The sequence below is a fragment of the Hippocampus bargibanti genome, linkage group LG09 (genome assembly GCF_051943395.1).
Source record: "Hippocampus bargibanti isolate YZ-2025 linkage group LG09, ASM5194339v1, whole genome shotgun sequence".
Classification (NCBI taxonomy): domain Eukaryota; kingdom Metazoa; phylum Chordata; class Actinopteri; order Syngnathiformes; family Syngnathidae; genus Hippocampus; species Hippocampus bargibanti.
In genome coordinates, this window is record NC_142742.1 from 13,360,302 (window position 1) to 13,373,646 (window position 13,345).

At 39.3% G+C, this 13,345-nt stretch overlaps 1 protein-coding gene across 1 annotated transcript; it reads left to right on the forward strand.

The window, feature by feature from the left end:
* Nucleotides 1–655: 655 nt before the first annotated feature.
* ivd (isovaleryl-CoA dehydrogenase) lies at nucleotides 656–11,837 on the forward strand. Its single transcript, XM_089003874.1, has 12 exons — nucleotides 656–903; nucleotides 2,397–2,486; nucleotides 2,581–2,632; nucleotides 2,758–2,927; nucleotides 3,001–3,094; nucleotides 3,679–3,809; nucleotides 3,907–4,003; nucleotides 4,079–4,172; nucleotides 4,269–4,350; nucleotides 4,456–4,560; nucleotides 5,358–5,430; nucleotides 10,112–11,837. Exons 1-12 carry the CDS (start codon nucleotides 775–777, stop codon nucleotides 10,243–10,245), a joined length of 1,251 nt encoding a protein of 416 aa, XP_088860000.1. The 5' UTR covers nucleotides 656–774; the 3' UTR covers nucleotides 10,246–11,837.
* The last annotated feature ends 1,508 nt before the right edge of the window (nucleotides 11,838–13,345 follow it).

Consider the following 13,345-nt stretch of genomic DNA (forward strand, 5'->3'; position numbering starts at 1 on the left):
TGAGCAAACTTTTTTTAATTACAGTTTAAACTATTCCGCCTTTTGTCACACTTATTTTGATATAAACAAATCAATGCTAATAAATCACAAAAAACATCAAACAATTACAGGCAGTACTGTATATACACGATTGTGACTTTTGCTACAATTATTTATATCCTGTTTTGTTGTAACTGTTTCATAAAAATACATATACAATACATAGAGAATGGGTGATTTTTATAAACATAGTTTTATGAACATGAATGTAGACATTTTAATGAGATAAATTCATGAACATCAACCGTTTTGGAGACAAAAACAGTTATGTTAGAAACCACGGGACTCTTGCTAACGGGAATGCTCAATTGGGCGGATTAAAAGAGGGATGGACGGATTAATGGATACGCAGGTTCGTATTTTATTCATAAACTAAATTTCACTGTTCTCGTAATTGAACCAAACATCAGAGTCATTCCACAATTTCCAATATTAGTAAAAATCCAAGTGCCATGGTGAAAACCTTGAATACACATAGAATTATTGTTTTGTTTTATACGTAAAACATCGCAAATTTCAACCTTTACCCACGCCATCCAATAGACGGCAACGATAACTGATCTCGCATTTAGCCACGCGTCTTTCCGTACCGTAGAAGAAAAGCTGCCTCCACTCAGATTTGCCCGACTGTTGCAAAAGTAAGACCTCTGGTGTTCCGGCGAGAGAACACTTCTCTCGAATTCGGTCGGTCGCGTCAAATCCTCTTCATCCGTTCACACATTTCAGGGGAACGTCATGTTTGTTGTCAAATCTCTCCGCCTTGGTTCGAAGTTGTTGGTGCCCTTCGTGTCCAGGCGAGGATGCGCTGGGGCTGCCATCCCTGTGGACGATGTAGTGAATGGGCTGACAGACGAGCAGATCCAGGTTAGCCGCACCATATGGGTAGCGCCACCAAATGCGCAATTTTGCTGCATTGAATGAGCTACTTTTAACATTTTGCGTCTTGTTAAATTGGCAATCGGAGATGATCCGTGTGGCAAAATTACATCCCAGCTAACTACAGTAACATTCCATACTTTGGCAATAGCCGACCTAGCACAACGCGCTTGCTAATTTGTTTATTTTGCACTTCTGAATAAAACAATATTGACCAGTGATATCACTGAAAGTATTTCTTGTTTTTAGTTTTTTTACACTTTCTTCTATAATTGTATGCATATGTATACTTAACCTAACGAATACTGAATTACAGAACGGCATTAGATCCTGTTCATGCTTACATTTAGAGAAAGGTGACATTGTCTCAGTTTGTAAATTGTGAGCAGGGAAGTGGGTGAGCTTCAGAATGTGCATTTTCTTATAGATTTGGATTGAAAAAAAAATATAATAAAATATGGAAATCGATGAAAAGGTTTCTTCAGCCGTCATCTGTACTTCTTTGAAGGTATCGGACGTTTCGCTTCTTATCCAAGAAACTTCGTCAACAAACTAAAGTCTTACTGGTAGTTTAGGCCCATATCTCTATATATATATATATATATATATATCCCTACTGTCCAGACATGGCGGATTTCCTATTGTTCTGACTAACGACTGGCCTAATGGCCCCACTTCCTCCGGTATCACCTCATCAGTATTGCTAATCCTATGTTGCCTCAGCAAGCTGTTGTACGATGGATCCAAATTGAACCTCACCCCACCATATTGGTTAAGTGAAGGATTTAGCTGTTTGATGAAAATCGCTTCTTTTACTCCCCTTTCAAACCATCTATGTTCTTTTGCTATGATTTTAAGTGGGGCCATCAGGCCAGTCGTTAGTCAGAAGAATACGAACAATCAGTGGAGCGGCAGGGAGTAGTCCTCTGCTCCCCCCAACCTGAGAGCAGGGACCTATCAGAGCAGAGTCCGGCACTGCCATGTCTGGACAGTAGGGATATATATAGGGACTAAACTACCAGAAAGACTTTAGTTTGCTGACAAAGTTTCTTGGATAAGAAGCGAAACGTCCGACACCTTCAAAGAAGTGTAGATCACGGCTGAAGAAACCTTTTCATCGATGGACCACTCCTGTACGACTGAGAGCTTACACAGACGTAAAATAAGGAAATGTACACTTAATGTAATATTTGCATAAACAAAACAATTGTATAAATACCTTGTCTGGTTAAACAGACATCCATTTTCTGTTGCGGGGTCAACATTCCCATTTAAAAAAAATCCAAACGACCAATTTCATTGAGTTTTGATAAGAATAACAAATATTACATGTCCAAACACTTTTTTTAAATTTGACACCGTAGCACCTTCTGTAGTCCTCTGTTGTTCAAAATGTAAAGGCACAAAATTATTAAAATGTGGTTTCTTCATAATTATTGCCAAATTGTTACAAGTCTGTGTTTTTCTTTTGTCTTGCACAGCTCAGGCAGAGTGTTCGTAAATTCTGTGCAGAAAAACTTGCACCCCATGCCGACGAGATAGATAAGAAGAATGAGTTTGCAGGAATGCGGGTGAGTTTCAGCTCTTTTAAAGTGTATATATTTTGGAGCGATGATGCTGAGCATAATGACGTAACTTGATTGATTTATTGTGTTGTGTTGCCAGGAATTCTGGAAAGACATGGGAGAAATGGGCCTGCTCGGGATGACTGCACCAGGTTCATCCATTATATTGCAACTTATCTTAATAGTTTTTACAAAATTTACCATGAAGGGAACTTAATTTGGTATTTTTTTTATACATGTATTTTTGGGACTTTTTTCCTCTCCGTTTGTCTTTCAGTGGAATACGGAGGTACGGGATTAGGCTACCTGGATCACGTCATTGTTATGGAAGAAGTCTCTCGCGTGTCAGCAGCCATAGCTCTCAGTTATGGCGCTCACTCCAACCTGTGCGTCAATCAGATGGTGCGCCACGCCAACGAAAAGCAGAAAGAGAAGTACATGCCTAAGGTTCGTACTCGGGTGCATACCGGTTAAAGAATTCAAAGTTAATGTTTATCTGAAAATGGTGGTTTATTTGCAGTTACTGACGGGAGAGCATGTGGGCGCTTTGGCAATGAGTGAGCCAAACGCTGGCTCTGACGTCGTGTCCATGAAACTCAAGGCGAAGAAGCAAGGTAAGTTTGCTCAGGGTCATGTCTTTGACATTTCATATGATACTCATTTTTCAACAGCAAATATCTTCATCATAATACCGTTGGTTGGCTCAGTGTGCTGTGCTTTGAATAGAAAAAAAAGACACCCCGATTGACCAATGCATATTGCCTAATGCAGGGAAACCTACGACAGCGTGGCGTTTTATGCGAGGTCATGTGGTGGAAAAAAAACTCTCTACCAAGAATGGACCATTGTTGTGCTTGTTAAAATGCAGAAAACTTAAGGTATACGTGTGACACTAGTTCAACTTGAAGTTTACATTTTATTGGAACTACTCTTCTGACTTCCAAAGTATTTAATGTTAAGATTCCACTTGAGTTCCTCTACTCTATCAAGGCCCGCTCTTTCACAGATATTTTTAAGGACTGTATCCACCTGTCTGTCTGAATTGGGGTAATCTAGTTAATAGCGATTTTTTTTTTTTTACACTTCCATACTGTGAAACCCTCTCCCGTGGGAAAGGACAACCACATTGGCACACTGATGCACTTTTCACTCCATTGAATGACTACTGCTTTATCTCTCACATTTTTTTGTACCCCAGGTGACTACTATGTTCTGAACGGTAACAAGTTTTGGATCACAAATGGACCAGACGCCGACGTCCTTATTGTATATGCCAAGACAGACCCAGATGCCTACCAGAAAGGCATCACTGCTTTCATTGTTGAGAAAGTGAGTCACAACATGTTTATTAAGCTCAACTGGTATTATTGATGTGATCACCGATGCTGTGGTGATCCTCATACTTCCATGTTGTCCTGTCCTGTAGGGCATGCCTGGTTTCTCCACAGCACAAAAACTGGACAAACTGGGCATGAGAGGGTCTAACACTTGTGAGCTGATCTTTGAGGATTGCAAAGTCCCAGGTGTGCGTCTGACAAGCACATGCAGTAAAAGATAGAGAACAGCGATTACGTTTCTTTCATGATGTTGTTTTTTAGAGAAGAACATTCTGGGTCCATTAAACAAAGGAGTTTATGTGATGATGAGCGGTCTGGATCTGGAGAGACTGGTACTTGCAGCTGGACCTGTCGGGTTGGTACTTGATTGGTTCAGCCTGAATGGTTTTAATGTTGTGCATTGAAATATGGGTGAAATCCAGATGCATTTAACAAAATTACTTCTGTTCAGCATCATGCAGTCCGTTTTGGACTCTGCATTTCCCTACCTACATGTCAGAGAAGCTTTTGGAGAGAAGATAGGACATTTCCAGGTCGATACATTTTTGTCTTTATACACATACAAAGAACACTTCAGTTGATCACATAATTTGTTTGGATATGTCTGAGCAAAATAAACTGTAAATTCTCTCAAACAGCTGATGCAAGGCAAGATGGCTGACATGTACACCAAGTTGAGCTCCTCTCGGCAATATTTGTATAACGTCGCCCGGGCCTGTGACAGAGGACACTTCAGTGCCATGGTCAGCCACTCCTACTTCTTTTGGAACATTTATACACTTATCCATAATATTCGTTACCCCTGGCAACAAGTAATAGAATCGAGAGTTTTACACCACTTCAAACTACAAATATTTAATAAATAATAACATTGACATATTGTAAAATTATTTGGCAACATAACATGAAACAACCTCCTGAATCATTTTTCTCTAATTATGCTCATCTGGGAAACAAATTGTCAAACATGATGTTAATGTGAGTAATCAGCAGATAGGAGAAACGTCTGTGACCCCCCTAACCCCCCAAAAAATAAAAAATAGTTCCACATATTTATGTACCGAGTTATTCGCAATGGAGTGAATTTCTGTAGCATCATCATTGATTCTTTCCTTTACTGAGCTATGGTCTCACAATTTTTTGAGCTCCCCATCTTTTGTCCAGCGAGGGTTGAAATCTTATTGTATCACATTTCAGGCCTTTGAGGTGTTTCCATCAACAAAAACAAATATTTGAGTCGTCTAATTTCTTTAGATGCTGTCTAGATATTTCAAAAATGTTTTGCACAACTAGTTCAGATAGAATGTTTTCATACCATCTTCTTCCAACAAAAACAATCACTTTTGTTGTTTTTATAAAATTCTGTCACAATACTGTTTGTTCACATATGTACACACTAGTCTAATGACAGTAATGCATATTATGTTGCATATAATTTTTAAATTACTCTTACTTAAATATTATTGAAAGTATATATTTTTATTACTCATTGGGCAACAACAGAAGTGACACTGATTGTTGCTTTGCATTGTCGCTGTAGGACTGTGCTGGAGTCATTCTTTACTGTGCTGAGAATGCCACCACTGTCGCACTAGATGGCATTCAGTGTTTAGGTGAGTAAGACCTTTGCTTTTAAGGTGTGAATTGTGACCAACTACTCAAGGATGACTTGGATCAAATGTTGGACAAATATTTCTCGTATGAACTTGAACTGAAGGACATAGGTGTTTTTCTTCACACAAAACGAGTGAAGAATGAACATGACATTTCACCGCTGACATTTTTAGGCTTCATCACAATTTAAAGGATAGTCCTGCACTTTGTATGTTAGTCGTACGTTGTGACATTTAAGGAACGTGCAGAGCGCTGACAACACTCCACATAATGCCACGTAAGTCCACAGCCAGCGGAGGGTGGAATCAATTCAAGACCCATCTATTGTTTCACTCTTTCATGAGTTAGTTTGTAGGCACAACTCAAAAACTGCTTTTCATCAAACTTTTTCCACTGAAGTTTTCCTGAAGTAACTGAAGTAACTTTTTCCACTGATTATGGTGTAGTTTGGAAAATCGCGTGTGTTCATAATACAGTGATTCCTCAGCTTACGAACTTAATTGGTACCAAGAAAGTGTGTGTAAGGCGAAAAGTTCGGCTTCCAAACATTTATTTCCCATAAGAAACCATTATAATGAGAATAATCCGTTCCCAGATCCCCATAAAATTCTCTACCAAATAAGCCTTAAAACTACACGAAATATACCTTATTTTCTGTACAATAAATGTGCTATTGCATTGTAATTAAAGAAATAAACTGTACTATATAATAAAGTCGTTTTATTTACCGTTGTGATGGTAGTTGTCAATGGTTGACGAATTTCCAGGTTACCTCTTGATGATATCCGAGTGCTGTGCTTTCTCAGTGATAATACCCTCACTCACACTGTCCCCTGCTAGCTGCTTTTCATTAATCCAAATCAACAGAAGTTTTTCAACCTTCTGTTGCCTGAGACCGTTGCTTAGACAACACAGAAACACCCTTAGCCACACACGCATCCTTAATACCTTTCTTGTTCTTATGGATGGTTCCAATGGTCGATTTAGCGTAATGGTACTGGGATGCTAAGTCACACAAACGCACACCTCGTTTGTGTTTTTCGATGATCTCCTTCTTCTGCTCGACCGTAATTTTCTTTTGTGTCCTCTTTGGCTTAACACTAGCCTGTGGAGGGGTCTTTTTCGGTCCCATAATAAGCAAACGTATCCGCGATAACAAACCACAACCGCACTCAGAAAGGGGGTGACGAAAACTAGTCCGCCAGCCACCGTGGTGCTGTTCGACCGTGTGGTTTGGTGTTCGTCCGCTGAAAACTAGTTTGTCAGCCAAAACTATATGCTCACGAATTTAATGTTCGTGAGGCGAAAAGTTCGTGAGCTGAAGCGTTCGTATGCGTAGGTATCACTGTATATTAAATCATCCAGGAAACAGCCATCACACTTTTCCACTACACAATGCGGTATGTCCTTAGCTCATCGTGGCTGTATCCTTGTACGTATTGAAGTTTTTCCATTGGAAAAAATTACATTCGTACAGCTTGGTCAGTTGTGTTTCCAAGCATCAAATATCATACGGATGACAAGACACCACTGGTGACTCGTTGATTGAGAAGATTCATTTTATTTGTGGGGAGACAGCTGGATAGATCAGCGGCATGACATCAGACTCTGACATTTTCCAAATCTGGATTATGTCACGGCCATTGACCGATACCTCCACTGTAAATAGAGGAACTCTTCCCAGTTTTCCCAAGAGATACATTAGATAGATAGGTCTGTGTAAGCTCTCAGTCGTACAGGAGTGGTCCATCGATGAGAAGGTTTCTTCAGCCGTCATCTGTACATCTGTATCTTTTGTACAGATGACGGCTGAAGAAACCTTCTCATCGATGGACCACTCCTGTACGACTGAGAGCTTACACAGACGTATTGCTGCCAACTTTGGGAGAGACATCCTTCTGCTGGTACGTACCTTAGAAAAGGCCACCTTTAAATTAGCTGATTTAAAGAACCACCTATATATAAATGGGGCCGATACGACCAGTCAGACTTTAGTTCGCTGACGAAGCCTCTTGGATAGGAGGCGAAACGTCCGAAACCTTCACTTTTGTACAGATGACGGCTGAAGAAACCTTCTCATCGATTAGATAGATAGGAAACTCGATATTTTATTCAATAGGATTATTCATATAGGAAGGGAAATTAACGTGTATCCCTCGGAATGTATTAATGTAGCTTAATTTTCGCTGACTGTATTTTGAAGTTGACCATCATGCTACCATATTTTCTGATGTATTAGGCATACCAAAAGCTTTCATTTTCTTCAAAAGATGACCTTGAGCCTTATACCCTTTATCATATATGCTTCTTTATACTTGCACTATGTACAGTTGTTTTTTGAAACATTTTTGCACAGCTATACATTTCAGTCTTCTGACATTTCTATTATACTTAAAATAATTTGTTTTTATCTTTTCACACAATCTCCCACCTCCGTCACCCCTTCCATTTTGCTGCGGTAGATTGCAAATTTCCCCATTGTGTGACTACTAAAGTCTTTCTGATTCTGATATGCAGGTGCACCTTATATGTGAAGTAATATGGAACCACAACAAATCTCGCGGCCACCGACTCCATTTCCCCCTGTAGTACTGTGTAACCCCAGCCTCACCTTATTATGTGGTGTGCCTTATATTTGGAAAACTTTTATAGATTTAAATATTATATTTGGAAAACCTTTTTCATTCATTGAAGGTGTGCCGTATCATTCGGTGCACGTTATACAGTGATACCTCAGCTTACGAACGTTAAATTCACGAGAATTTAATCTTGGCATACAAATTATTTTACACACGGAGTGCCACAACGAGTGATGTGTCGTTCGCGAACGAGCCCATTTTCCTAATAAGGAAATGGCAGCCGACTATTTTTTTGTCCTCTATTCCCCGCCCCCAGTCTTCGGTTAAAACCGCACGTGATTGGTCAAGAACGCAGCAGTGAGGGGGCGAGGGTTACAGAAGCACAGAGCTGCAAATAAAAATAGATTAAGGCCGCACGTGATTGGTCAAGAACGCAGCAGTGAGGGGGCGGGGGTTACAGAAACACAGTGCTGCAAATTAAAATAGATTGAAGCCGCACATGATTGGTCAATTATGCAGCAGAGAGGGTGGGGGGGTTACAGAAACACAGTGCTGCAAATAAAAATAGAGTAAAGCCGCACGTGATTGGGAAGAACACAGCAGTGAGGGGGGCGGGGGGTACAGAAACACAGAGCTGCAAATAAATAGATAGGCAGATGACAGAGAGAGAGTGAGAAAATGGATAGAAAACACCGTTAAATTTGGACTTGTTTCAACTTTGATCGTTCAAAGGCAAAGTGTAGACTGCGAGGTTAAAATATCCCATCAATGAGGCTCCACAAATAACCCGCACAAGCCATCTGTACACTTAATGCAAAAAGCTATCAACCCAGATAAACAGAGCACAAGTGATGAGGAACTAGGCAACATTATCGCAGAGAAAGCAACCTAGAAGTTCGTCATCCATTGATGATTTCAAGGTTAGCCACAGATGGTTCGAGAACTTTAAGCGTCGTACAGGGATTCATAGTGTCATTCGTCATGGTGAGGCAGCCAGTCCTGACGATAAAGCTGCCAAAGCTTACAAGGAATCATTCAGCAAGATGGCCACTCTATTCCTTCAAGCCATCAACGACCATCACAAAGGTAAATAAAATGACTTTCTTATACAGTACAGTTTATTTATTTAATTACAATACCATAGAACATTTATTATACATACAGTGAGGTATATTTTGTGTAGTTTTAAGGATTAGAAAATTACAAAGTAGAGAATTATGTTTTATGGGGACCTGGGAACGGATTATTCTTGTTTTGATGGTTTCCTATGGGAAACTAATGTTTGGGATACGCACTTTTCGCCATACACACTGTCTGGGAACCAGTTAAATTTGTAAACCAAGGTATCACTGTATATGTAAAACCTTTGAAAATCCACCATTCATTGGGGGTGCGCCTTATACTCCGTGTGCCTTGTACACCGGGAAATACGGTGCTTGGAGAACATTGTATCTTGGCAGCTATGGTAGTTCATGCAATGAAACAGGCCAATTTCAGCATTTTCCTGTTTGCGGTTGCTGTAACCCATCCTCTATTTTGGATTTAGAAACACATCTATTTGTTGTTTTCTGGATTAAGTCAAAGCAAATTCCAGCAAATAAAAATAGTTGTTTGGTGACAAGCAACTGTGTGGAATCGAGAGAAATTTAATAAATCCATTCATTTGCCTCACAGATAATTTACTTTGCTGCTACCTTGTAGCATCTATTTGTGATGATAATACTTTTTTGTTGGATGTTTTGTTTCCATGCGGATTTTTGACATTTATTTATAACAGTGCTTGACCCCTTTCCACCTAAGTAGTGGGGGGCGGGGGGAGTCAGGGATTGAAAAAAAAAAAAAGCATTTTAAAGTGGAAAACAGACTGCTCCATCCAGAGGCGATCTTAGTTACGCGAAGAAATGTGCAGTAGTATGTATGTAACTAACAAACAAGCTAATGCAGTCAATGCAAGGATTAAATTAACTTTGTTTCCAATGTGAAATGTGAGAAACACTCCATCCGAGGCTCTACTATTACACCCAATGTTTTTGAATTGCTGGTCTGCCTTGCAACATGGCCACATTTTTCAGCTGCATCAGCATCACTGTTTTGTCGGCAGGTGGTAACGGCTACATCAACGACTACCCCATGGGACGTTACCTGCGGGATGCAAAGCTGTATGAAATTGGCGCTGGCACGAGTGAAATCCGCCGCCTTATTATCGGACGATCCTTCAATGCCATGTTCAAGTAAAGGAGAGAAAAGGAAGGAAGCATTGGACTAAGTGAGCAAAAGTGCAATTTTGTCCGTGAGAAAGACTTCTTCACACCCCAAGGCCTTAGCTTGTTTGACTCATCACAGCCGACGACCCATATTACGTTTGGAGTCTCTGTTGTTGTTCTTTTTCCGTATGAAGCAATAACTTTCTTGACACAAATACCAATCAACAAATTACAACAAATCATTTGTGCAATTAAATTGAATTAGCATTTGAAAATCTTTTTCACTTCAGTGATTGTCTGGCTTCATTTCACTTTCAGAACTTCACGGCTAAACGAAACAGACATATTTGTAGTGTGTTCACTACTGCTTGGTGCATGGCAATAATGTATCAAATTAATCATGTTGTTCTTTTATGGTTACATTACTGTGTGGGTGTGTACAGGTGACTATCAAGTATGCGTATGTATCTGATTGAGCATTTGCCTAGTCCTGCCGGGGAAATCAAACCGAAATGATCAATATTGACTTTAGTCCAGTTTTCCATGTTTCTGTTGCAATTATAACCACTCCTGATTGTGCACTGTTGATCAAACAATTCAGTGCACACTCAAACTGCTAGTTGTTTTTCTTTTGTTAGTTAACATTATTGAAGTCATGTTTTCAAACAGGTAAAATTATTTTAAAGGACAAGTTGTGTCCATAATTTGTAAAATTGCTTCAAATGACTTCTACTGAGCGTATTTTACAAAGATTCCACCGCATATAGCTCTATTTTACCTTTTAAGACTCGCGCTGAATATTCCGGAAGTCTTGTTTTTGAGGTGGTGACGAGTCCTCATCCTACGTCACTGAAGGAACGCCTCTGAGCTAGAAAGGACACACCTTGCATCACCTCAATGCATTTTGCGATACTTTGTTTGGTCTGAAAACTTCGTGTTGATCCGTGTTGATTGCGAAATTAGAAAGAAAACACATAAATAACGCAATGGTGAATCGTTGTATGTTACACCGAGACAACTATTAGATATTTGCTGACAAAAATTCCAAGGTGAAGAATCAACCAATTTCCAACGGAGCTCTGGCGCCATCTTCTGCATTTTCTGTGACGCTGAACATCAGTCTTGATCACTCCAAATGACCCGAAAGACCTTCTTTAATCGATTGCAAACAATTATACTTTCCTCTTCAGAACTATTTGAATCATATTCATAACTGAATGTGTAACAAGAAAGCATATTCTCTGAATCTGAAGCCATTGTTTTGATTCTCGAGCAATGCAAGATGTCTTGGCGTGACGTCACGAACTGGGGGCGGGACTTTCTGAAAATGCCCAATTTGCAGCTCAATTTTTTGCAGATTTTGGACACTTTAAGTCATTTTTATTGGTGTTTTGAATTTGACTCAAAATATCAGGCTGCGGCGTTTTGGGTATTTTAGATGCTATAAAACGTTTTTCTGATGTCAGGAAACAAAAAAGTGACGTCGGTTGTCCTTTAATCTGGCATTTTCGCCATCAAGCTGCGTCAAATGTTTTGTCTTCTCTGCAATACTCTTGGATTTGAATGTATCGATTTACATAATGTGTGAGCAATTTTGTGTACAGTAAAGACATTTTTCATGTGTGTTAGTTATTTTGTACTGCTGACCCATGACAAACAGTTGTATGATGAATTTAACATGCAACAACATATTTCATGGTGTAAAAAGTTACTGCATGAGTATAATTATAGTACAATAAAAGCGTAATAAAAAGCAGTGGAATGTCGTTGAGGTGGTTCAACAAAAAAACTAAAGGATAAAAATTCTGAGGGACACCATGCATGACATTGCATGAGATGTTAGTTCAAACATGTTTTTCTTTATTTATTTTATTCCTTTTGGCTCTTTTTTTAGGATTTAATGTGATGGTAAAGAGGAAACGTGAAGCCAACGTGCAGTATGACCAACACAATTCAATTAAATACCAAATACACACATTTTCTTCCCAAATATTTATTATGTATATAATACCTCTGAAATGCAAACATGTTCCTGTTCCCCCGCCATAATGTGTCTGTCAGGATGAGTATTTTTACTTTATTTTAATTGAACTTGACTGAAATTCGCTCCTATATGCATTTATGACACTTAAGAATGTTTAAATGTAAATCTAAATATTGCAATACTAAAACATATTGCTCAGTTATAAAAGGATTTCTAATTTTGAAAATTCTAGCCTGGCAGATATTAATAAACTTGGAGGTCAACATAATCAAAGAACCTATGTTCCACACTAAAAACCTCTTCAAAATTACCCAATCGCTTCGGTACTTTTAATTATGCATTGTCTCAGATATGAAATGGAGACATTTGTTCAATTTTACACGAACTCATTCACTGCCAGGCCTGCAAAAATGTGCCCACTCCAGTGCCAGGGTCTGATGTAATATGAGGTGCGAGTGGGGGCAGCTGTACAGAGGGCAAATGCTGCCCACTCGTGGAAGGCAAATTTTATACACATTTAATCTGAATAAATTGTGTTGTCTTTTCATGTTCGTAAATTGTGTCCAGCAAGTACTTGTGTCCAGCACGTACGTTGTCCGATATGATTTGAATGTGATTCTTAAAAAACAACTTTAGAGAGGGTGTGGTCATATATCTATGTTCCGCAGCATGAAACCCCTTCCAATTCGATACTTTTTCCCCCACCAGTGAATTCCATTAAGTGCTGGTGAAAGCCAAGAAACTAAAGTAGCTTGCACACAAAATGGAATATGATGTGGCCATGAATAATGTAACTACACTTGTGCTTTATGCTGCTTTGCCTGACAGGTTGCAAATATGACAGGAGGCGAAACTGACATGAATGTCACATGACCACCACCTGTTAGGATGAGGTACTGTACCTTTCTCCAATCACCAAAAATATAACAAGATTGCAAATGGCCTTCCTCGACCCATTTTTCCACTCTGTGAACAGATGGACTGATGAAAGGAGCTTGAACTATGTTCACGGATCCATTTAAAAATGTTTTTTTCCTTCGTTAAAAAGAAGAACAGAGCTGTTAGTTCCTAATTGAAATGAGATTTTAGTGTTAAATAATGAAGCTCCTCAGAGAAAGTAATTATTTTTTCGCTTTGGCCAGTCATA